At 44.6% G+C, this 27227-nt stretch overlaps 1 protein-coding gene across 1 annotated transcript in view; it reads left to right on the top strand.

The window, feature by feature from the left end:
- Vps13 (vacuolar protein sorting 13C) overlaps positions 1-27227 on the top strand; it is a 469226-nt gene that overhangs the window by 318177 nt on the left and 123822 nt on the right. Inside the window, exons 46-47 of the mRNA XM_068346310.1 lie at positions 5310-5534; positions 6819-7040. Coding sequence (XP_068202411.1) covers positions 5310-5534; positions 6819-7040 — 447 coding nt within the window. The remainder of the gene's footprint in view (positions 1-5309; positions 5535-6818; positions 7041-27227) is intronic.

Consider the following 27227-nt stretch of genomic DNA (forward strand, 5'->3'; position numbering starts at 1 on the left):
ACAGCCACGTTCTCTGCAGGAACAAGTCCCTCAGGGATGGCTCCAATGATTTGGCAGCCATGTTCACTGCAGGAGTACGTAAGAGGCAAGTGCGCTCAATGTGTTCATTGTCAAGACAAACTTCACGATGAAGTCTACCAGGCTGTCTTGACAGCATTTATGGAAGGCTACTGGATGGTCTCTCTCGACCTTCAGGAGGCATACTTCCACATTCCTATACACCCGGATTCCCAATCGTTTCTGAGGTTTGTTTACAGGAATGTGGGGTACCAGTTTCGAGCCCTGTGCTTTGGCCTCAGTCCTGCGCCTCTTGTGTTTACGAGGCTCATGAGGAATGTGGCAAAATCCCTCCATCTATCGGGGATCCGAGCCTCCCTGTACTTGGACGACTGGCTTCTCAGAGCATCGTCCAGTCTTCGCTGTCTGCAGGATCTACATTGGACGTTGAGTCTGGCCAGGGAGTTGGGACTTTTGGTCAACCTAAAAGTCCCAACTGATCCCATCCCAGATTATTCTATATTTGGGGATGGAGATTCGCAGTCAAGCCCTGCTCGAAGTCCAACTAAGGCTGAAAAGAAAACGTTTATTCAGTCAGGAGTTGGAACAGTATCGTAGGGACTCTCTCATCCCTGGAGCAGTTTGTCTCACTAGGGAGACTACACCTTCTGCCTCTCCGGTTCCATCTAGCCTCTCACTGGAACTAGGACAAGACATTAGAGACGGTATCATTCCCAGTCTCCGAACCAGTAAAGGCATGCCTGAAATGGTGGGACAGCAATATCAGTCTGAGAGAGGGACTATCCCTAGCAGTCAAGAACCCAAACCACGTGTTGTCCTCAGACGCGTCGGATTTGGGTTGGGGTGCGACCCTGGACGGTCGGGAATGCTCGGGTCTGTGGACCTCAAGTCAGAAGAGCATGCACATCAATGGCAAGGAGCTATTAGTAGTCCACTTGGCCTTGATGATATTAGAAAGCTTCTTCGAAACTAAGTGGTAGAGGTCAACTCAGACAACACCACAACTTTGGCGTACATCTCCAAGCAAGGAGGCACACACTCCTTCACGCTGCTCGAGATCGCAAGGGACCTTCTCTTATGGTCAAGAATTCGAGGCATCTCCCTGTTGACGAGATTCATCCAGGGGGACTTGAACGTCTTGGCAGACTGTCTCAGTCGGAGGGGTCAGGTGATACCCACGGAATGGACCCCCCACAAGGACGTGGTCAAGAGTCTTTGGGCTACTTGGGGTTAACCCACCATAGACCTCTTTGCCTCCTCGTTGACCAAAAGGTTACCAATCTATTGCTCTCCAGTCCTAGATACAGAAGCAATCTACATAGACGCGTTTCTACTGGATTGGTCTTTTCTGGACTTATATGCATTCCCACCATTCAAGATAGTCAACAAGGTACTGCAGAAGTTCGCCTCTCACGAAGGGACAACGTTGACGTTGGTTGCTACCCTCTGGCCCGCAAGAGAGTGGTGCACAGAGGTACTTCAATGGCTGGTAGACTTTCTAAGAAGTCTTCCTCTAACGGTAGATCTGTTACGTCAGCCCCACGTAAAGAATGTCCATCAAAGCCTCCCCGCTCTTCGTCTGACTTCCTTCAGACTATCGAAAGACTCTCAAGAGCTAGAGGCTTTTCGAAGGAGGCAGCCAGTGCGATTACAAGAGCTAGGAGAGCTTCTACCATTAGAGTATACCAGTCGAAGTGGGAAGTCTTTCGAGACTGGTGCAAGTCAGCATCTGTGTCCTCGTCCAGTACCTCTGTAGCCCAAATCGCAGATTTTCTTTTACATCTGAGAAAGGTTCGCTCCCTTTCAGCTCCCACGATTAAGGGCTACAGGAGCATGTTGGCTTCGGTCTTTCGACATAGAGGCTTAGATCTTTCCAACAATAAAGATCTCCAAGATCTCCTTAAGTCTTTCGAGACCTCTAAGGAACGTCGTTTGGCAACTCCTGGATGGAACTTAGACGTGGTCCTAAGGTTCCTCATGTCAGACAGGTTTGAGCCATTACATTCAGCCTCCCTGAAGGATCTCACCCTCAAGACACTTTTCCTAGTGTGCTTGGTTTCGGCTAAAAGGGTCAGTGAACTTCATGCCTTCAGTAAGAACATCGGCTTTTCTACAGAAAAAAGCCACTTGTTCACTTCAACTTGGTTTCCTGGCCAAAAATGAACTGCCTTCTCGTCCTTGGCCTAAATCTTTTGATATTCCTTGCTTATCAGAGATCATAGGCAACGAACTGGAAAGAGTATTATGTCCTGTTAGAGCTCTTAAGTTCGATTTAGCTCGTACTAAGTCATTACGAGGTAAATCTGAGGCATTATGGTGCTCAGTTAAGAAACCTTCATTGCCTATGTTAAAGAATGCTTTGTCATATTTTATCAGATTTTTTTTTAATACGAGAAGCTCATTCTCACTTGAATGAGAAAGACCGATGTTTGCTTAAGGTTAAGACGCACGAAGTTAGAGATATAGCAACCTCCGTGGCCTTCAAGCAAAATAAATCTCTGCAAAGTATTATGGACGCGACTTTTTGGAGAAGCAAGTCAGTGTTCGCGTCATTTTACTTAAAAGATGTCCAGACTCTTTACGAGGACTGCTACACACTAGGTCCATTCGTTGCAGCGAGTGCAGTAGTGGGTGAGGGTTCTACCACTACATTACCCTAATTCCAATATCCTTTTTAATCTGTCTCTTGAAATGTTTTTAATATTGTTTTTTTGGGTTGTACGGAAGGCTAAGAAGCCTTTCGCATCCTGATTGATTTGGCGGGTGGTCAAAGTCATTTCTTGAGAGCGCCCAGATTAAGGGTTTGATGAGGTCCTGTTGTATGGGTTGCAGCCCTTAATACTTCAGCTCCTGGGAGTCTTTCAGCATCCTAAGAGTATCGCTGGGCTTCGTGAGGAAGACAGACTTATAAGGCAGAGTAATCGTCTAAGTCAACTTCCTTACCAGGTACCTATATATTTTGGTTTTGTTATATTGATAACTGTCAAAAAACTCTTAGCTTATACGCTGTAAACTTAATTAACTCTGGTCTCTACCCACCGCCTTGGGTGTGAATCAGCTATTATATATTCACCGGCTAAGTTAAATATTTAAAAATGATATTTTAATTATAAAATAAATTTTTGAATATACTTACCCGGTGAATATATAAATTAAAGGCCCTCCCTTCCTCCCCAATAGAGACGCAGCGGGACGAGAAGAATTGAAGGGTTTGTTTACATGCAAGAGTGGTATCTGGCCGATAGTGGCGCTGGTGGGCACACCCGCAACCTTCATAGCGATCGCTCGCGAGTTTTTGAGTGTGTTTTCTGTCGAGCCGCAGAGTTGCAGCTATTATATATTCACCGGGTAAGTATATTCAAAAATTTATTTTATAATTAAAATATCATATTTCAAACCCTAGCCCGACTTAGGAAGTGGTAACTAGTGAGTTTAGTGCACCATTCAGTAAGGATGCTGGTGGTACCCATCCCATATTCAAGATCATATTGTAAAGCCTCAAATTCTTTATTTTCTTGAGATTCCTGCTGATAAACCCCCGTGCTCGCGTATTTATAGCTGCTCTTTTAGACAACTAGATAACAAGGCAGAAGACCAAGATGTTAGCCTGGATCCTTATATCACTCTTCTCGTCAAAGTAACGGCTTCCAAACAACTGCTTATCGCTTATGGGCCAAGATGATTGTCTGGATCTTACATGACTCCTCTCGATGAGATAAGCACTGCATAACAAATACTTATTACTATGTAGATGGCATGGCATATCGTATGATTCCCTTAGACTAAAATGTTCTCTTTCTGAATTAATCTGTTAAGAATTCTCTAAACATTTTGGTTGCATCCTGTTTAAATAGTTGTGTGTTTCCTTTGCTTGCCATCTGACTTCTCCGGGAAGGGGTGACAAAGCTCCCCTGGCAAGCATTTCCACAGACCATGAGCCCAGTATGGCAGATATTTAAGTTTATCTGCCATACCATAACAGATGACAAGCCCTCCAGGGATTGAGTACCTACAACTTCTGACACTAGGTAGAGTGAAATGTGTTCCTCCACTTCCTTGGTCCTCTTCATGGAACACTGGTGGAGCCCTAAGTCAGTTGGTGTCCCATTCAGCTATCTCTCACGTAGGTTCAGAGACAGAGTGGCTGCAATGGGGGTCGTAGAGACAATGTCCCTCTAGCCAGAGCACTTTCCAAAAGATCAAGGACTTCCTTGCCTGCCTCTACAGAAGAAACTCCTATGTAGAGTTGGATCCCTTCTCCTTTGGGGAGCGGTCCATGCTCGAATGGAGCTTCAAGCAATCTTGCTTCAGTCCTGGGGGTGGAATAGTCTTTATCCTCAAGGCAAAGGTGCACACAGCTCCTGGTAACTTTGGAAGGGCATCACAGAGTCTCTGCTTCAAGGTTGTCTCTTCTTTGCTTTGGCAAGAGAATTAGAGAAGAGGAGGCCCCTTGGTTTTGTGTGGATACCTCTTTCTTGGGGGGACCGATCTATGATCAAAAGCTAACAATCTGGGCATATTTCTTGGATTGATGGAAGGCTTTATATCCGACTTCCATGACTCACAACCAAAACTGCTGTTTTAATTGAGGTATAGATGACAGTATGTATAACCATAACAAATGGTTGAGCCCTCTGGAGACCACATTTGAGTCCAATATAAAGCATTATCCCTAGAGGTAGAATGAATTGAGTTTACTGTTTTTCTATTAAGATTTTAAGATTCGGATCACAAAGAATTGTTATATTTATTGTCCTTTCTATTGTCATTATGATGTAACCACTGTGTTATTATTATTATTATTATTACAAATATTATGACTATCACTGTATTACTATTATTATTATTGTCATTATTATTGTTATTGATTTTATTGAATTTTTAGTAATATAAATTCCATCAGCAATCAGGAAAAATATGTTACTATTTCTGTACTGTACGTTAAGACTGTTATTATAGTTATTGTGTCTAACATGAGGGGCTAGGAGACAGTTTTCAAAGGCTGGAAAATAGATAGATCTTAATTATTGAGTTTTCTGCGGTAGATACAGTTGGAGAACCTTTCAGACGGCTGATATTGTGGATATGGAAGTACCATAACAAATATTACTTGGAAGTCACAGAAAATTGTGGAGAGAGAACATACCTAGAGGCTTAGGCTAGATATAATGTAGATTGAGGTTAAAAGTTCACTTAAAGTTGAGAAGAAAAATTGTTTTATTTCTTGTCTAATCTCATAAAGGAGAAATTTTATATAACTTCATTAATGATTATTTATATTTATCTTTCAGGCTACAGGAGATGTTGAGCAGATTTTGTGGGAGAACACAAATCGACGGACAATGTCTAGCGCTCTACACAAAATTCAACTGTGGCCTTGTATAAAGCTTACTAATGCCTTGCCAATTCCAATAGCTTTAGAACCTCCTGGCACACTTACCAGTAGAGTTTTAATGCCAGGAACATCCATACAACTCACAAAGGCCCGATTAGGCTCAATGTATTTAGAATTGCAGGTAGTGTTTTTCACTTTTAAATATATATATAGAGAGAGTGTGTGTGTGTGTGTTTTACTTCTAGGAGTTGAGGGATTTTGCCCATAAAAACTGGATTGGTAAGCCTCAGATATGAAACCAGTACGGTAGCTCTCAGCAAGGCCTATGAAGGAAAATGAGCTAAAATGTTATTCTAAGTTTTTTTCTGAGGGAATAGAGGATATCCAGCCTACCTCTTCAAACCAGCATTGGTGGGTTCATAATCACTGCCACTTAGCTAAAATAGCCTGTGCATTATCCATTGATTGTGTTTCCCAAAATCATAGTCTAAACCTACTTGAGGATTAGCAGATATTTTAATTTACATTATCCTTTAACTTGTTTTTGCAAGTTTATAAGTAGCTCACCTAGCTACAGTGGTTTTAGAAGTATTTGTCAAGTGATTAAATATGCTTGATGATTTGTTCTGTAGTATTACAAAGAAATTTGTAGTTTTTGGTATATCAAGGGGATGAAACAAAGACAAATTACATAAGGTATTAATAAAAAATTTGATTAAAGGGCTAGACAGAGAATATTTTTTGGTTTTTACTTTGACTTTTGCATCAGTAGTTAAGATACGAGGGGAAACTGGTTTGAGTTGCTGCAAGAGATGTAATATTTGTAAGGTGGTTTTTATGCAGTGCACCTTAGCCAATAAAGATATAGATTTTTATTGATTACTGTGTGATGGTCATCTAGGAAATTCATTAAATAGTTTAAAACCTCCAGTTCATTATTTATAGATGGCCTAACATGAATTATTTGTTCAGAAGAGAAAGTTAATTGTTTGAAGAATGTAAAGCTAAAGAAGTTGAATGAAAATAAAAGTAAATGTCAGGAAGAAGTTTATCTGTAATTATATTTTTATGCATATGCAGCACAAGAGAGACTGATGCAGAGAATAAACAGGCCTTCTGTGTATCCAACATATTTGAATAGACTTTTTATCAAAAACCCCTCCACATTTGGAAATGTTTAACTTGAAGGGTTTGTTAATATACCAGTATTTGGAGTTAGTATAGCAGGATGACTGGTCAATATTAAATTATTTTATAGAGAAAGTATTATTTATTTACTTAGTTAAAAATAAGACAAACCAGCTGGCATCCTGATGGCTGCTCTTGCAAAAGCTATGCAGTTCTCCAGCTTTCTTTACATATTGCAATCTGAATTGTGTTGAATTTTATACTGTATTCTATATTTTTCTGTCATAATATTCATTATTTCAAACTTTTGGGAAATTTAATTGTGGCTCTTTTTCAGCTCATGGATTACCAGTATCGGGACTGGATTTGTGGAAAAGCAATAGAAGTCAATCCACCAGAACTTAGCGTCTGGACTTTTACCTCATGTGGAGATCAGATAAATGGACCTCTCAATCTAGATCTTGGCATGCATGTGTCCCGAACGAAATCCACACTTGCTCTTACCATATATTGCCCATTTTGGATGGTCAATAAGACAGGTCTCATGTTAACCTATAGGGTGAGTACAGTATTGCTTATTATTTTTGTTGAATATTAAGAGAATAGTATAAACCACATGCTGAAAGTGAACTTGACAACAACATGGATGAGAGAAAGGAGTAAATTATTACATTTTTCATAAATTATTTTTATTTACCTATAATACAATAAAGAGAAGTAAGATTTTCATGTCTGAAACATATTGTACAAAGGTTATTATGGCTGAATGAGTGTTACTTATTAATATTGTAAATGTGATTTATTATTTGTTTTATTTTTATAATGACTGAGTACTGGTTGTAATTGTACAGTATGTGTGAGCATATATTTATGAGTAGGTTCTGTAATTCTAACTGGTGTAGATTGTAGCTGAAAATATAAAGGGGATTGCTTTGGTCCCTTCAGTTGTTCATACACCTTACAAACTCATTATTTTTATTAGTCATTACAAAATATGCAAGACTTCCCGGGGAGCTATTAGGTGAACTCCTAATCTCTCTTTGTTCCCATACTAAACAAACCTTACGTTATTTATTGTGGATGATCTTTCAGCGACCTTCCACGTTATTTATTTTTCAGCAAAGCTGGAAGGTAGCCATTAGACTAAAAGTACAAGGTGGCAACCATGTCAAATCACTTGAGGGGGTGGCTGGGGGTACCCAACCGCCTATATATTTTCTCAGGTGTGAGCTACATCGCTTTTTTTATTTTGGCTTGTAGAGAACGGACGTCTCCTCTCTCTCGTCCAAAGGCTGCCATTGACTTTGTAATTTTTGCTTTCTCTTGTCAGGTGTGGTTGTTCTTCTTCTTGACGCTCCTGTATGGACATGTCCTGGCCACGAGGGTACTGTGTGCGATACCTTCATGTCTTCGATGGATACGGACCCGCACTCCTTGTGTCCATCCTGTAGGGGGGTCATTGCGAGCAGGGTTCGCCGTGCGATGAGTGCAGGAAATGGTCTGCTTCCCAGTGGGATAATTTTGGACGCTGTAGGAAGAAGAAGGCTAAGCACAATCTCTCCCTCAGGGACGAAGAAAGCACGTTCTTGCATGCCTAAACCTTTTTCCAGAATTTCTTCTCTCACGGTTTCCTCTGGGGCCTGATCGAGCAGTAGCGCAGACCAGATAACTCCTTGGCAACCTTGGGATACTGTTGGGTTAGTTGTATCCCCTATTGGAGCAACTTCACCTCCAGCTGCCAGGAAGCCATTTTTCCTTGCAGATGTGTTGCAGGCGTGGCCATCCTTAGGGGATACTGTTCCCCCAATGAGGGAAACATTGCCTCAGCTCCTTCAGCGTGGTGCTAGGAATGATCCTTCTTCAGAGCCTTCAACATCCTACGCTCTGGAGGGTTGCGAAGTTCACCCGTCACCCTCTCCTGATCCTTCTGCACGTGCAAGTTGTGATTACTCGCATTCCCCTTCCAATGGCCTCCTAATGACAACGATTCCGCATGCCATCTTGGGACCTCATCATTTCCTAATCCTCAGCTTTCTGTTTCTTCCCACAGGAACCCTTCTGCTGTTGATGATGATGATCTTCACGAGGCCAGCGTTCCTTCTGCTAGTCGCTCGCAGGGATGAGACTCCATCTCCTCGTACTTCAGAATACTCAGCATTTGATCGTCGTTCGCAACAATCTGAAGATCATCAAAGAGATCGCATGTCATCCCGATTTCGGCACTCTTCTTCTAGAAGGCATTTTTACTCTAGAACTTCACGCTCACAAGATCGAAGGCTATCACGGTCTCAGCACTCTTCTCTTAGAAGGCGTTCCTCTTCACGAGCTAAAGTCTCGCAATTGCAGTCATCACAATCGCGTGCAAGACAATCTAGATCTAGGTTTGGACGTTTGCATTCTAACTCGCGCCAATCTAGATCACTAGGACGACGCTCGCATACACAATGGTGAAGCTCACGTTAACGAGGGCGACGGTCACGCTCGAGCGCGCCGTTCGCTCTCACGTGGGCGCCATTCACTCTCTCGCAGACGCTGTTCACGATCCAGAGGACAACGTTCATGATCACGAAGCCAACGCTCACATTCACGAGCTAAGCACTCAAGACGTGCACGTCATTCACAATCGTAAGCTAGACACTCACGATTACGAACAGAACGTTTACGATCGCGAACTGAGTGTTCACGATCAAAGTTTAGATGTTCCTTGTCAAAAGGAAGAGGTAAGTGCACGCGCAGTCCATCCACACAATACACCTCAGCTCGTCCTTCTTTTCAACATCCTCAGACTGAACCTGATCTTGCTGCCGAACAACAGTTGGACAAGCGTCCTGCTAAGCTACCCCCAGTTCCATTTGCTGCCTGGGGCACTTTAGTGAAGCTTTCGCCTATGCGACACACTCCAATGCATTCCTGTGTGACAACTCACTCTCCAATGCTTCAGGTTGCCCCTATTCGGAGGCCTTCACTGCTTAGTACATCTAGCGTGAGCGGTCCTCTGTAGCAACAGGAATCCTCAGGGCTTCCCCTTCATGATCCGCTCCTGTTGCTCATAAAAAGAGCACATCTGCTCACAAGACGCTCCCATTGACGCACGAAACTCGCGATTTTGCATGTGAATCTTGATATTTCACAAGCAAATCTATGATTTCCACGAGCGATTCGCGAGTAGAGGTATCGGAGTTGCGAGCCAGCACGATCCCAATACCTCCGCCACTGCTTCCAGCTACTTCCACCTCTAGCGGTAGGCTGATACCCTTCCCAGAAGGGTTCAAGAAGCCCCCTAATAAGTACGCAAATGTACCTATTGGTCCAGATCCTCCGCTTCTCCTGTTGCCCCAGAGGATATCACCTAAATCATCTCGGGCTTTTTCTAAGATCCCTTTTTGAAGAATTTCTCCTCCTGGATTCTCTAAGGAAACCCAAGACTTCTTGAAGGGCAGTGAACTCCCTTCTTGGGTTGGTACCTTTTGTCAACCCTCCAAAAATCCTTGGGTGTGACTCTTCCACCGTCGCAGCTCCCGACTGTCCCAGTCAGGGCTACTCCACGGATTCCCTTATTCAGAGTCGGGTTCATCAGATAAGAGTTCAGATCCTAGAACGAGGTCCTCCTCAGACAAGGCACAATGATACTCTCCATCTCTATCTAGTGTCGAGGTGCCTTCTGTAGTAGATCGCTCTCTCGAGCATCTTCCCTCAACTCGGGTTAAGCCTAAGGATGTCTTGATGAGACGAATATGAGAGACGTCACTCCATCTCACGCCGATCTCATCAACCCGGGATTATCGGCTCGCCCAGGGAGATCACTATCCGTCCCTTCAACTCTCGGGGGATCAAAATACAGTAGACCCCCATGGTACGGCGTCCCCAGCTTATGTTTTTTTCACGTTACGGTGTGGAATACGATGTTTTTTCGTCCCCTAGTTACGACATTTTTCCCCACCTTACGGCATCGAATTCCAAAACTCAAACTTGGCGGTTTTTACGCATACGACTGTGTGAGTCACTAGCCTACCACCACGCTCATACATCACTAAGAAGCTGGTCTGGTATTGGTCGGCGTTACAGCGTCACTAAGTAAGAATAAATTTATTAAGTGTACATAACATAATTAGCATTGACACGTTTTTATATCTACCGTCTCCTCCTCCCTCTGCCTCCACCCACTACCAGCTCAAGTCATGTCACTCCAAAGGTAAATAAAATTTAATTTTTCTTTTACAGTACAGTATATAATTTTTATTTATCCTATAATGTTATTTAATTATATACTATACAGTACATGTATATTATATTTAAGTATACTGTAGTACAGTGCTTACTATACTATTTTGTTACATACTAATTTTCAATGTTTTTACCTGGGGTTTTGCACGCATTAGCTATTCTATTGCCTGCCATACGACATTTTCACCATATGATACCAACTCCGGAACGGATTAATGTCGTATGGGGGGGCCTACTGTAGTTCCTCCAGACCAACGTCCAGTATCCTTAACACCCGCAGAGGAAGAGTCTTCAGCTTTTTAGCTAGGCTCCTGCAGCTGGTGTTTCGAAACCTTCGCAAGCTCCTCCAGCCAACATCTTGGAGAGCATTTTCCTGCGCGAAGGATATCCAAGGACTTTAGGACAAGACCTAAGGACGACAAGGCAAGGGAAGCCTGTATGGCAGAGATGGACAGAAGGTCCCTGTGGCAGGTCCCTCTCGTGATCCAGTCAACGAATTAGACCTATCCGAGAGACTGGATGTGTGCCTGGAGGTAGATGATCCCATTGACACCAATGAAGAATATCTCCCGAGGGCAGCCAGTCCAAACTTTCATTCGGAACAAGAGAGAACAGTCGGAACACACCTTTTGGCAGGTCCTTACTTGTATGAGGGCCATCAACAAGCTGTCTGATCCTGGTACCACCCCCCAGGAAAGTAAAGAGATGGTTTTTGATGAGATCTTTGGAACTCAGAGACCCCTAAGACCAGAGCAGCCTTGCATTGGTCTGAGGGGCTGACAGCAGTCAGAAAAGCTATCTCTCAGGTAGCTGGTACTTCTAGTAACTTGAGGGCAGGTTCCTCCTCTTGATCTCTACCACTTTTGTGTTACAAATGAAGTATTACGAGATTGAGAATGAACCACATTCTACCATGTCCCTCGTCCCCTCGTCGAGTCTCTGACAAGGGGTCTTCCGACTCAAACCCTTTCCGCTTTGAGAGTGTCCCTTTCAGCAGTTGAGCTCCACAACATAGAATTAGGCGCAAAATACACCATGCTAGCTGCTTCTTGGCTTAACCTCTGGTTGGAGTCCTTGGGCCATATTGTGCGCCCCCACGATCTTTTGAAAGAGGCCACAAGGAAGTCCTTTGAGTCCTTCCTATTGTGAGGTACCCGAACCCTTGAGTTCTTGGTGCACCATGTCGTCAACTTGTGGCCGAATGCTATACTCAAGAGGAGGGATACCATCATAAGGAGGTCCCACAGACAATTGCCGAAGGTTGAAGTGACATGCTTGAGGAATTCCACTCTCGAGGGTTCCTCTCTCTTTGTTCCTGAAGAGATTGAGAGGGCTGCTCAAGGGTGGAGAAAATCATCGAATGATCCTCTCCTCCACAGGGTCATGACATCAAGGTCCTATGGAAGACCGTCCCAGTCTTCCCGTAATTAGCAGGCTACCTCCAACCCCTCAACTTCTAGATCTTTTTTTAGATTTATATACAGTAGGTTTTGTGGACTTGCAATTTTTCTTTCTATACAGTATTCAGAAATGAATCTTGAATTATTGAGACTTGTGAGGTGTTTATCATATCTTTTTTTGAGTTTTATATAGGTTGTGTGGATTTGTGATTTTTCTTCAAAGGTGTCTGAGCACCCCTTCAGTCCAAAGACCAGAAAGGGAGCAAGTCCTTCAAGGGAAAGGGAAAGAAGGGAGCTAGAGGGAGTGGCCGATGTGGTTGCTCCTGCCAGGAATGGCAGTCATCATCACCTACTACCTGTGGGGGAATGCCTGCAGTGCCTCTGGCAGAGGTGGCAGCATCACGAGGCAGATCCCTGGAAGTTTGAAGTGATCGGCATAGGGTATTAGTGTCCCGTTCATTCTATCTCTCCCTCCTCTGACTCTGGATCCAGTCCCGTTAAGCTTCTATGCGAAGGGATCCATGAAGTTCAGACCATGCTGCAGAAGGGCGCTCTTCAAGAGGTCGTGGCCGGGGCTCCAGGCTTTTACAGTCTACCCTTTCTTATGAGAAAGGCGTCTTGAGGCTGAAGACCAGTCATCGATCTCTCGCCCCTAAACAAGTTTGTCCAACAGGCTCTGTTCAGGATGGAGACAGCAGACACTGTCATCCAGGCAGTTCGATCAAGGGACTTTATATACACACTGGATCTCTAGGACGTATACTTCCAGATCCCAATCCCTCCGTCTTCCAGGAAGTATCTCAGATTCATATGGTAAGACAAAAGATACCAGTTCAAGGTTCTTTGTTTTGGTCTCGCGACAGAACCGCAGGTCTTTACCAGGGTGTTCGCCCTAGTGGCATCTTGGGCTCACAAGAATGGCATTCGTCTCCTCAGATATCTCGATGATTGATTGATTCTAGCAGACTCGGAGATAACCCTTCTTCATCACCAAGGCATGCTTCCAGAGTTATGGGAGGATTTGAGGATCTTAATAAATCTCGAGAAGTCATCCCTGCTTCCTTCTCAGAAACTGCTATATCTTGGTATGATCATAGACACACCATTCAACAAAAAGTCTTCCCATCAGACGAAAAAGTACACAGGCTGAGAGAGTTGGCGATACTCTTTCTCAGACGGGAAGATCTTCCGGCTCGTCAATGGTTACGTCTACTAGGTCACCTAACCCCTCTACTCCGTCTAGTTCCAAACGGCTGCTCCAGGATCAGATCCCTGCAATAGCAGCTGAAGTCCGTGTAGAACCAACACTCAGACCCGCCGAACACCCTAGTTCCAATCACTCAGGAGCAGATAACGGCTCTCCCTTGATGGGTGGCAGACGAAAACCTTTGCGGAGGTTAAGATATTCTCATCCCTCCTCCGAATTTGATTCTCTATACAGATGCATTTAAAGAAGGATAGGGGTCCCACTTGCTGCATCACACGGTCTCCGGCCTTTCGTCTTAGTCTGAAGGGTAACAGCAGTTGCTGCCAGGTCACTATGTTGTTGCGCGATAATGCCACCGTGGTGGCTTACATAAGCAAACAAGGCTGTACCTTTTCGCAGCCCTTATGCGATCTTGCAGTAAAGATTCTAAGATGGTCAGAAGAACATTTGGTGCCCCTATTGGCTCGCTTCATTCCAGGTAAGGGGAATATGCTCACTGACAATCTGAGCAGGGCGACTCAGATAGTGGGCTCCTAATAGTCTTTTAATACTCTGATGGCCAACAAAGTCCTGACTTTGTTGGGTTCCCGACAGTGGATCTGTTCGCAACATATCTGAACAGCAAGGTCCCACTGTATTGTTCACCGAACCCTCAGGCATATGGCAGGATGCATTTCAACAACGGTGGGACAACATCGATGTTTACGCATTTCCCCTGTTCTGTCTGATGAGAAGGCTGCTCAACAAGACCTGAGCATCCAAAAATCTAATGATGACCCATGTAGCTCCGACGTAGCATCATGCAGAATGGCTTGTGGACCTCTTGCAACTGTTAGTAGATCTGCTGAGAGAGCTCCCTCCACAACCAGATCTACTCAAACAACCATACGCGAACATCTTCCGCAAGACTGTCTAGTCTCTTCGTCTTCACACCTGAATACGTTCAAACGTCTCCTTTCTCAGAGAGGCTTTTTGCAACAAGTTGCGAAGAGGATGTCCAGCTTCTTGCGAAAGTCCTCAGCCTCAGTATACCAGGCTAAGTGGACAATCCTCTGTGGTAGGTATTCTGGAAGGACCATCTCTCCACTCAATGCCACTATTCTGGTAATAACTGAGTTCCTTGTATACCTTCGGGAGGAAAAACTCCTTCTGGTCTCGGTGGTGAAAGATTATCGCTCAGCCTTAAGCCTTGCCTTTAGGCTGAAAGACGTGGAAATTTCCTCTTTGTTGGAGCTTGCTTTAATCATATTGACTTATGAGATCCCTTGCCCCAAGTCAGAGATCAAACCTCGTCCTCGGAACGTGGTTTGCGTTTTGAGATCCCTCAGAGGACCTCCTCATGAACCATTACGCCATGCAACTGATCAAAATCTCACTTTGAAGACGCTGTTCCTACTCGCTTTAGCCTCCGCAAAGAGAGTCGATGAACTTTATGGTTTCTCCTTTGACATCGCCCATTCAAGGGGATGGGGGAAGTGACACTCAGCTTTGTCCCTGAGTTTATTGCAAAGACTCGAAATACAGGGGTACTGGACCCTAGATTCGGGCCCTTTCAGATTATGAGTCTACTCTCTGTAACCAATGACCCAGATCAATAGTTACTATGCCCAGTGAGAAGTTTGAGATATCTTAAACACACTGCAGCAACATGGCCTCGACCAACATCTCTCTTTGAAAGCTAAGGAAGGGTTAAGAGGAGGATCACTAAAAACACCATTTCATCTTGGATTCGACAAGTCATTGAAAGGGCTTTGAACCTTGATCCTCCTCTGGCTCGAAGACTAAGAGCCCATGATGTCAAGGGCATCAGTACGTCCCTGGCATTCAAGCGCAACTTATCCATGTTGCAGGTTTTACAAGCGGGCATGTGGAAATGTCAGACTACGTTTACCGCTCACTATTTAAAGGACGTGACCCATAGAACAAGTAGCAGATGGTTGAGGGCATTGGTTACCCAAGTTAAGTCTGGGATGAATGGGAGTATCTGCCATTTTTCCTTTCTTCATCTTCCCCTCCCTTGGGGTACAGTACCATGGGTCCCTCTGCAAGCTGTATTCAACCTCTACAGGGAAGAATCACTTGCCTTGTGTAGCTTAGCATAGTCGTAAATTTAATATACTGTCCATGTCCCCATTGCTTCCCGCGAGGTAGGCAATGGGAAACGTCTTTGTTTATATCCTATATATAAACTCAGAATGTACTTTCATAGACTTTCATATGATATCTCTCCCAACAAATTGAGTTACTCAGGCCACTGTCATACTCACTTTGTATTGATTAGCAAGGTGGCAAGGTTTTCCCTAAACCACAGTCATATACTGTACTAGGTAAACCTGGGTCAATGTCCATGCCAGTAATAGGACTTCCACCCTCCTAAGAGTGAGTCATCCACAATAAATAACGTAAGGTTTGTTAGTGTGGGAACAAATGACAAATTCAGAGATAATCTGTATTTTTCCTTAATTAATACAAACCTGTAGTTATTTATATAAGTTGGCCCACCATCACCTGTCCCCCAGTGAGTCCTGCCTGCAATAAAAAAAGTGACATAGCTCACAGCTGTGAGAGTATATATTGGTGACTGGGTACCTCCCAGCCACCCCTTGCCTTCCCACTCAAGTGGTTAGGCAGGGTTACCTCCTTGCATTTTATTCTAATGGCTATCTTCCAGCTTTGCCGAAAGATAATCCACAATAAATGAATTTAGGTTTGTATTAGTAAAAATACAAATTATCTCCTAATTTTTTATTTTTTTCTTACATAGTTTATGTAAAAAGATTTATAGTGACTGATCTTCACTTTTGTACTATTCATATTCATCTTCTATCTTCATAATGGAATTTGGTATTATGCTTCTTATGATGTGAATCTTTACTTTTTATTTGCATAATTATTGTCGTAATTTAAGTCATCTGAGCTAATTCACTCAAAATTTATATTTGCTGTGTCTCTTATTCATAACAGTTACAACTTTTTAACTAGGTGTATCTACATTTTGTAATATACTTTTCCTTTTTATGTAACCCTTTGAGATTCCTGGGCTTTGACAAACCTCATCTGTTGCATATCACACTTAGACCATTTATGGCTCATATATATTTTCCTTTAATTACTCAATATCAAGTTAGTTTTCTTACCACACTTCAAATGATGATGTCAATTTGAGCTGGGTGGCTGTATTTCATTTTAGTTGGCTAAGAAAAAGCAGGAAAAAAAATAAGAAATCTAGGCAGAGAGTGGAGCTTAGCTGAAATCTTGAATTATTTCAATGACACTCCTGAAATTCATTGGCTATTCATTCTCTCAATTGAAAGTTTGCCTGTGATAAAAGTAAAAATAAAAATTTTACAAAGATGTATGAAAACCATTTGTTCCCAAATGTAAATTTGCTTTGCGGAAGAGCAATTTTGTAAATGACGACATCCTATAGCTGATACCATCTTGATTTGTTATTTTTCTTACTGATGAGTCAAGTGAAGTTTTTGTTATTTTATTCCTGTCATTTACTGCTGTCAATTTTAATTTTTTTCAGTTCCATCTTTTGTTAGAATATATAATATAAATTATGTATTGAGAGTGTGTGTATATTTGGTGAATAAGCAAGTTCCTCATTCGATGAGTTCATTGCCGAGTGTTTGTTTACTCATTTGATGTACTAAATGTGCTGGTAGTGTTTTATCACAAGATTATAATGGTGTGCATTTTCATTTGAAACTGATTTAGTATGGTACTTCAAATACAAAAAAAAAAGGTAAAGGAGAGGGGAAAATCGTTAGGTTAAGGTCAAATACCTCTATTTCCTTCAGGTTACATCTGTAGATATAGTCTAGGTATGTGGTTTAGTCATCCCAAAATGTAGATATGTTTGGATTAGATATTTTAAAGAGGGTACTAATCTATGAATTGAGTACAGTATTGTGTTAGAAAGACTCGGAACTTAATTCGATATTAGTGGACCAGGTAATGCCAGACTCTTAGGTAATGCTTTTCCTGGCTCTACCCCAAGTTTTTTTCTTCAAAGCACGTCCAGCCAGCCAGACTTACTGTGCATTTCCTCATTTTATCACCAATGTTCTATCTTCTAGATGGGTTGAGCCAACCACTTGTGCTGTGCATTTTCCTGTTTTAAACAAGCCATTTAACTTTATGGACCAGGCTCTGCACCTTCTTATGTATTTCATTTCCTGGTTACCACTGATGCTCTTTCTTTGAAATGGGGTCTGTCCAGTGAGCCATACAATGCAAGTACTTCATTCAAAGAAGACAGTTTATTTTAACCATTTTAAAGGAAAGAAAGTTTCTCACTCATGCTCAGCTTACGAGTTTGTAACTTGCTTTTAAAAAAAACTGAGAAAACAGAGGAGCATATTCAGTTAAAGAACCTGTTTAGCCTGACTGTAAAACAAAAGTATTCTACGGAACACAAGCTCTCGGGTAAAAACAAAGTAACTGAAAGACAATTATAGTCCTTGGGTACTAGTGTTTTACCTCAAAGTTCAGGCTTCTAGTAAGTTGCCAATCCAAAGAAGAGAATTTGTTAATTTTGACAAAATTGCAACTGGATGATGGGAGTGTTTACACAAATACTATAACCCACCCTTTGTTTATTAGTAGAAGCAAAGTATTTTCATACTTCTTTGTAGAATTTTTACTTTTATTTTTATGGTGAAGCTTTGCTCTGACAGAATGAATAGCACATGACTCTTGGGTAAGTATTTAAATAATTCTAGTTTATAAATTTGGCTTTCTTTATTTTTCAGTAATAAATGTACCTGCCCAAAGCCTAGTAAAGTCATAGAAAAAAAACGGATTTTGAGCGAAGCGAAAAATCTATTTTTGGGTAAGATGGCCATGTCGTCCTGATGGAAGTTCCTCTAAGGTAGCTTCCTAGGGTATATTACAACTACGGCGATATTCCCAGAGAATTTACGTTAAGGTACCCAGAATTCTAACTCCTGGAGCGAATATCCCTAAAAAAGACCTCAGGGATATCGTAAATATCAGCGGACGTATTCTTGACACGCCACATGGCAATCTATACCCCGAACAGAGTTAACACTTCGTAGGGGTCAAATGGCAAGAAAACGAAAACGATAAGAAAGGGGGGAGCCGTTCGTAAGGCATCTCTCCTCCCAGTTTCATAAGCGTGCCCTGCGCCGCTCGCGGCGCCATCTGTATTCCTTGTAGCAATACACGAGGTGCTCCAGATACTGTATGTAGGGAGGGGTCCTACAGCCCTTTTCCCTTTTTTTTTTTTTTTTTTTTTTTTTAAAGGAAAAGGGGCAGGGCGGGTCCATCAGGACGACATGGCCATCTTACCCAAAAATAGATTTTTCGCTTCGCTCAAAATCCGTTTTTTGGGCTCAAGCCATGTCGTCCTGATGGAAGTGTACCAGAGCATTACTGTATCTGTGGATTCTCAATACGTGCCGCACTCCTCAGAAATATTTCTTAGTCAGCTCGACTGAAAGACCTAAGATGTTACCGTTATACATCCTTTCACTAACCATAAACCATGATAGCGCTTCCTGCCCCCTACAGGGAGAAGTCCTACTAGACTCTAGAAAAGAACGAAGAGTACATATACCTATGTATGAATCACTCGCAAGCCCATACAATATAGTGGTCTCACTCTATATGAAGTAAAGCATAGTCTGTACGGAACTACAGCATCCAAAGGAAATATCGGCCAGCCCCCTGGTCGAAATTGAATTGGACAAAAAGGTTATATCTGTGTAGGAATAAACTTGCTGCCGCTACCGTCCTCTGAGAAGGATGGAGCCCTTTATACTAAGGAAAGTATAAACCAATGCAACAAGGCTTGCATCAAGGAACAGGCTATTATAGATATCCCCGATTAATATACATAGGCTGAATGCTCAATAACTGAAAAGAAATCAACATAGGTGAAGGAGACGCAAGGTTCCCGAGAACAAGTTTATTGATCAACAATAAATAGACATGGTTACCACAATTATATACATATGATAGGTGGATGACCAACAATTTGCACAAGTACTATAGTAAATGGATATATGGTTATCTGAAAGAAAACAATCGAGTTACTTTTCACGTACCAAGGTATCAAAGTTAAAAGTCCATGTTACTAGCCACTGACATTAGCGTTACAAACGCTCGGCACACATGTCTGTACTTATGCTACAATCACCATAACGCCGGAACAGTCACTGTGGGCTCCCGGAGCCCTCACTTCTAGTTATAGCAACGCATATAACTATACACTCACCCTGGAATTAAAAGTCCCAATTAAATCCACTGTTCCTCGCAGAGTTAAACAGCAGGGTTAACGACGCAACCAACTGCTACCACAGACCTCTTTAGCTGCTCCACTTGCTTAGCATAGTGGCGAAAGAATACCCTGGAAGACTTCCAGCCAGTATATGAACGAAGGTGTTCAAAATCCATAAAGTTAAAGAAGTTTAAGGATGAAGCAACTTTCCTCGGATCATGACCTGCAGGTGAACTGTCAGGATCCGCTCTGCGAATAAAGTATGTAATTTTCGCCGAGTTGATTCAAAGATAAATTCGAGCCCGATGTTTCTCCTCTGAATAGTTGACCCCCATGGAAGTCTGAAGTTCTACGAAGATAGACCTTTAGGCATTCTACAGGACATAGAGATGCATCTTCTTTCAGAGGGCAGATTCTCCAGGGACCCCACCTGTTGGTGGGCAACTGAACTGAACGCGGCCCTCATCTCTGGAGAGGGCTACAATCTCACTAACTCTGGCCCCAGATGCTAGAGCAAAAAGGAAGATAACCTTTTGAGTCAGATCCTTCAGTGCACACTCCTCATTATCCAGTAATGAGGCAAAATGAAGGACTTTGTCTAAAGACCATGAAATAGGCTTTGGAGGAGCTGAAGGTCTAAGTCTGACACAGGCCTTCGGGATCTTGTTAAAGATCTCATTAGCGAGGTCTACCTGGAAGGCATACAGAATGGGCCTTGTCAGAGCAGACTTACATGTAGAAATCGTGTTAGCTGCCAGCCCCTGTCCGTGGAGGTGGATGAAGAAGGACAGGCAGAAATCCGTCGAGATCTCATGCGGATTCTTGTCTTTGACAAAGGCTACCCATTTTTTCCATGCTGACTCGTACTGCCTTCTAGTAGACTTGCACTTATATTCCTCCAGGAAGTCGATGCTGTCTTTCGAAATCCCGAGCCGCTTCTTCACCGCTAGGGAGAGAAAATCATGAGCTGCAGGGTCCGGGTTTTCTGTAATGAAGCGTAGACAGTCGACTTCTGGACTTGCTGGGACAGAACTGGGTCCGGGAGTGGCAGAAACTTCAGTCGTAGTTCCAGAGCCAGAGGGAACCACACACTGTTCGGCCACTTGTGGGTCACTATCGCTGCTACTCCCTTGAAGGATCTCAGTTTGTTGAGGACCCTCAACATCAGATTGTGAGGGGGAAACAGGTAGATCCTGGACCATTTGTTCCAATCGAGGGACATCGCATCTACTGCTTCCGCCAAGGGGTCCTCGTACGGGGACACATATCGCGGCAACTTCTTGTTGTCCTTCGTCGCAAAGAGGTCTATCTGCAGTTCTGGGACTTGACTCGAGATGAAGGAGAATGATCCTGCGTCTAGGGACCATTCCGACTCTATCGGTGTAACCCTGGATAGAGCGTCCGCTGTCACATTGCGGACTCCTTGAAGGTGAACTGCTGACAGGTGCCACTTCTTCTCCGCCAGTCGGAATATGGCCAACATTACCTGGTTGAGAGGTGGGGATCTCGATCCCCGCCGATTCAGACATTTCACAACCACCTCGCTGTCCAGTACCAACCTTATGTGGATCGAGTGACGCGGGGAGACTTTCCTCAGGGTAAGAAGCACTGCCATAGCTTCTAGAAAGTTTATGTGAAAGGTCCCGAATAGCTTGGACCAGGTCCCTTGAACCTTTTTTCGATGAGAGTGACCTCCCCACCCTACCTTTGAGGCGTCTGTGTGAATCGTCACTGACGGGGGAGGTGGCTGAAGAGGTACCGACCTCTTTAGACGACTGGCCTGAGACCACGGTCTGAGAAGAGAACGTAGCCGAAGCGGGACCGGTCTCCTCAAGTCCCTTCGCGCGTTTGATGCAAAGGTTCTCCAAACCCCGGCTGCATCCTTTAGCTGTGCTCTTAGCACTGGGTCTGTTACCGACGCAAACTGAAGAGAGCCCAGAACCCTCTCTTGTTCGCGTCTTGATATCCTCTCGGAAACTAGAAGTCTCTTGACAGACCCCGCTATCTCCTTCCTTTTCGACATCGGGATGGAAAAACGGTGTGACACGAGGTCCCAGTGAATTCCCAACCACTGGAACCTCTGAGCTGGAGAAAGACGAGACTTCTTTCTGTTGATCTTGAACCCTAGATATTCCAGGAACTGAATCACCTGTAGGGAAGCTTGCAAGCATTCCGCTCTGGATGCTGCCCACACCAGCCAATCGTCCAGGTAGGCTACCACCTGGAACCCTTTTAGGCGTAACTGTTTGAGCGCTGCGCTCGCAAGCTTCGTGAAGATCCTTGGGGCTATGTTTAGCCCGAAAGGCATCGCTCTGAAAGCGTAAAGTTTTTGTTGTAGCTTGAATCCTAGGTAGGGGGAGAGACGCCGACTGATTGGAACGTGCCAATAGGCGTCTGACAAGTCGATGGAGACGGTAAATGCCCTCTTGGGCAGTAAGGCCCTTATGTGTTGTAACGTTAACATCTTGAACTTGTGGTTCACTATGAACTTGTTGAGTGGCGACAAGTCCAGAATGACTCTGAGTTTCCCCGAGTCTTTCTTGGGAACACAAAACAGCCTCCCTTGGAACCTGATGGACTTGACCCTCCGGATCACCTTTTTCTCCAACAGTTCTTGAATGTACTCCTCCAAAACGGGGGTGGAGTGTTGGAAAAATTGAGGGCACGGGGGCGGAGTGCTGTACCAACTCCAACCCAGTCCATTTTTGAGCAGGCTGTGGGCCCAGGGATCGAAGGTCCAACGATCCCGAAAATACTGTAATCTCCCTCCTACCGGCGACACTTCACTTTGACTGCTGCCCTGCAGTCTTGCCTCCTTGGCCGCGACCACCTCTGAATCCTCTTCCCCTAGAGGGGCGTCTAGACGAGCCTCTGGCTGCACCTCTGGGCTTTGCTCGAAACGTGGTCGATTGCCCTTCGAACACTGGATTGAATGCCGGGGATGATGATGACACGGCCTGGGGCACCCATTGGAAGGTGGTCGGGGTCTGGGCTACCATCTGTGGTACCGGAGGCAAAGCTGGTTGTTGCTGCTGTTGACGTTGCGGTCTGAAAGGCTTGGCTGGGCGGGAAGAAAACGTAGATTTCTTCGCCTTTCCCTTCGGTTGGGGGCCTTCATCAGGGGAAGACTTCCTCTTGAGGGACAGGCCCCACTTAAGGAGAAGATTCCGATTCTCAGTGGCTGCCTTGTCCACCACCTCCTTAACCACCTCACTGGGGAAGAGATCTTTACCCCAGATGTTGGATGAGATAAGTTTCTTTGGTTCATGCCTCACTGTGGCCGAGGCGAACACAAACTCCCTGCAGGCCCTCCTCGCCTTGACAAAGCTATAGAGGTCCTTTGTCACCGTGGCCAGATGGATCTTGGCCATTACCATGAACATTTCATGCACCTTAGGGTCGCTAGCCATTGTCTCCATGTTTGTCTGGAAAGACATCGAGGCTGCCAGACGCTCCTTTGTCTCAAGTTCCCTCCGCAGAAGGAATTCAGACAACTTAGGAAAGTTTTCGCCGAACTGTCGACCTGCAATATCGGCGTCCAACTTCCCAACCGAGAATGTGAGATGGACTTCCTTCCAGTCCTTGTTGTCCAACGGCAAGGCCAAAGACAAGGGCTTGCATTCCTCCAGTGATGGGCATGGTTTGCCAGCCTCTACCGCCTTCAGAACAGCTGCGAACCCTTTCTGCAGAAAGGGGAAGGCCCTAGCCGGAGAGGACACGAAGGAGGGGTGCTTCTTACTCAAAGCAGCAACTTTCGAGTTTGAGAAGCCCCTCTCCTTCAACGCAGACGCTAGTGAAGCTTGAGCCTTGGCGTGATCCAAGACGATCACCTCCTTCGGTTCCGTCTCCTCCTTCGAGGCCGGCTCCTTCTTCAGACGGACATAACAGTCCGGATAGGCCCCTCTGCTGGGCCAGAATTCCACCTCCTCAAGGGGAACGGAACCCAGCTTCTCCGACATGACGATCTTCCCGACCGTCATCGGCATGTGCTCGGCATACCTCCACGGGTTGGCATCCGAGCACACAGGAAGGTCCTTCACGTTGAGCTTCTTTGGAGGCCCACGTGACGCTGCAATCTTCTGCATCTGGAGCTCCATTGCAGCAGCCTTCTGACTATTCTCCTTCTGCATCTGCTGTATCATAACAACAATGGAAGAGAGAGCTTGTCCCAGCTCTGTTGGAAGAGCGGACGAAGTAGAGGGAATAGGTTCAGGGGCCTGAACCGGAGCGTCTGATGGCACGGCATCCTTTTCCTCCACGACGTTCGGATCTTGATCCTCGTCCTCGCCCCCTGCGAGGAGGTCCTCTTCAGCACGTTCGGACATGTCCGACATCTTGTCGTCCAGCTGGATGTCCTGCATGGCATCCGCGACATCAGCATCCACGGGGATCTGGACGAGAGGGATCTCCGGCCGAGGCTGGGGAACAACAGCGTCAGCAGAAGCCTTGGGAAAGAGGTACGCCCTCATCTTCTCACTAGGAAGATAAGGTCCAGAGGTGTTCTTTTGGAAACCCCTTACCCAAACACGGAGCTTCTCCCTCGCTGCGTCCCTTGACTCCGCCGTCCTAGGGGATTCAAAAGCCTCAGCTAGCAGGTTAGTACATACCGAACATACCTGCGGATCCCAGTAACGGAGATCATCCTTGGAGGCTGCACAAGCCGCGTGCCTCCTACACGAATCATGCCCGCAAAAGTTCTTACTGCGGACGTTGCAGAAGACGCTACCACACTTCGGATGTTCCTCCTGTAAAAGAAGAAAATTTCCATGAATATCAAGTGAATTTCAATTCACATGTATATACAAGCATGTACAAAGTATAAAGGAAAGACACATACTTGTGAATCCCACACAATCACCTGTGGAAGCCTACTAGCAATTAAAATCAAATGGTTAGTCTCTGCTAGAATAACCAAAGAGAATATTTCCCAAGGGAAATAGGTGTAGCTCACACCTAAGGTAAGACTTTAACATTCTGGCTAAAGATGAAAAGAATTCTCTTTCCATCCCTGTAAGGCAACACCAAGTGACTGCACAAGGCAACACAAGCATGCTAGAAAATACAGTGTTGTAACCTACTATATCATGGTCTCCCCCGACAAAATACACCATACAGGGAAGTACTGATATAGTACATGGGGTGGCGTGCCGGCCGGCACTTGCCGGTCAGCACCCCCCCCCCACAGGTAGGTCTCAAGTATGCAACTTAAGAACACCAAGGCGGGGGAGAACTCTAGTTCCTATGTCTGAGCCGACCGGCAGTGGTTGCCGGTCTGTAGCTACCCGGGTGGCACCCAGCGGCCGGCAGGCGAGCGAGGAGACCGGCCGGCAAAGGCATATAGCCACCGCCGACCGACAGCAAGAGAACTAGAGAACACCCCCTACCCGACTGCCGGCCACTAGGCCGGCAGTCGGCAGAGGACAACACACAAGAAGACAACAGAATGGGTGCCAGACTAAGAGGCTATGTACCTCAACGCCCGACACCCGAAAGAGTGCTGAGAGGAAGGGGAGACACTAAGTCAGGCTTCCTAACCACTGCTCACTGTATCTACAGACAGCAGTGGGTGAGGGACCAAGGGAGGACCGGGCAGCACTCAAGGTAACAGGGCCTCTGCCGGCCGGCACACTCTGCCGGCCGACAGGGGACCAAGTCAGCTCCCCATCGTAACCTAAGCTAGGTACGGATGTGGGAAGGCTGACACAAATGGTATAACGGAAAGGACAGAAGGGAAGGACAAAGGGTCCTGTCCAACCTTGCACTGGTAAAGGATCACCCCCAGCTAAGAAAGCCCATCTCAGCCAGGGGAGAATCCGGGGAGGGAGGCCGGCACTACTGGCTGCCTCCCTAAAACCAAAGCAAGGAAGGAATCGCTATTCCGGAAAAGGGACACATCCCGTACCCGGAACAGCAATAAGGACAAGTCGGAAGGGTCACCGAGCGAAGGGATCATAACTACAGAAACCTTCAAAGGAGATCCAAGGAGGATAAACCTCCTATGCCCGTGTCAGACAGCAAGGGAGACTCTGCCCCACGCCAGACCAACACGGACTCAGACTAAAACACTGCTGTACTGTCCCTCTCTGAGCCAGACAAGCTGGAACAGGAAGGTACAGTACCACCCCAATATTGTTATATTGAAAATTAATTCAAATAAACCACTAGAGTTAAGCCCAAGGCTTAAGCAGAGGGAAAGGGTTTGCGCCCCTTCCCCGAGGAGAAGGGAGTAAACGGGGGGAACAATAAAACATATCAATAGCCTAAGACAACCTAGCCTAGGCACTAAGAGAATCGATTACCTAAATCACCGAAACTCACTCCAATACCATCTTGGAAAAACTCAGTATAAGCTTATATGTATAACGTTGCCTAACGCTTCAATAAAATTACAAATATCACACTTGGAAGACTAATTATCATGCAGGAAGTACAAGGGCCAAACGACTAGGCTACAAGGACTAGCGTAGACCAGCCTAGGCAAATCCTTCGCCAGGCGCTATACCACAGCATCATAAAAGAATTCCTAAATAAGCTAAGCAGCTAATTTATTAAAGCGAAAGGGGCTGGGAACGTCGCTCTTGCTAACCAAATAAATCCTATTCTAGCGAGCGACAGCGTCCAGGACGCCTCCAGCAGGCAACAGCTCTTGTATCAAAGATAACTCTTTTAATTACTTTAATTTTAACCAAGAGCCTACATTTATACATAAAGGAAATGGTACTCAACTTATCCGAAGCAGAAGTTGGAGAAAGCATAATCGAGAGAGTAAATCCAAGATATTTGGTAGAAAACACAGGGAAAACACCGAGTTGTATAGCTACGCAAAAAGGAATACAGATGGCGCCGCGAGCGGCGCAGGGCACGCTTACGAAACGGGGAGGAGAGATGCCTTACGAACGGCTCCCCCCTTTCTTATCGTTTTCGTTTTCTTGCCATTTGACCCCTACGAAGTGTTAACTCTGTTCGGGGTATAGATTGCCATGTGGCGTGTCAAGAATACGTCCGCTGATATTTACGATATCCCTGAGGTCTTTTTTAGGGATATTCGCTCCAGGAGTTAGAATTCTGGGTACCTTAAGGTAAATTCTCTGGGAATAACGCCGTAGTTGTAATATACCCTAGGAAGCTACCTTAGAGGAACTTCCATCAGGACGACATGGCTTGAGCCCAAAAAATGGATTTTGATTGTTTTGAATCATGCAAAATTAAGATAAAAATACTTTTCAATTATATAGGCTTATTGCTACTTACACCAGTTTTTTTAACAAAAACATATGGAAAAATATGCCATATCTTCAACAATTTGCAAGTTTTGAATGTACTGACCCATACAGTGCCTCCTAGTTCATAATCCCGAGCACCCTCTAGATACCATACAAGTGATTCTGTAAATAATTATATTTTCGGCAGACACCATGCTCAGAATCTCAATGGTTGTAAATAAGTTAATACCAATTTGCCTCATGGGAATCTTAGAGGGTTTTGTTTATGAATGTATTTTCAGAGAATATCAGTTTTGCTGTGATTATTTTCTCTGCACCTTTTTTATTTATTACTACTTGTCCAAAGGATGGAGATCACTATTTCATAATTATTGCTGCTTACTTTGTAACATACCTTGCCTTCAGCGGAATTTAGTAGCTAAATATACTTAACCTACAATTT

This window comes from Palaemon carinicauda, chromosome 22 (assembly GCF_036898095.1).
Source record: "Palaemon carinicauda isolate YSFRI2023 chromosome 22, ASM3689809v2, whole genome shotgun sequence".
Classification (NCBI taxonomy): Eukaryota; Metazoa; Arthropoda; class Malacostraca; order Decapoda; family Palaemonidae; genus Palaemon; species Palaemon carinicauda.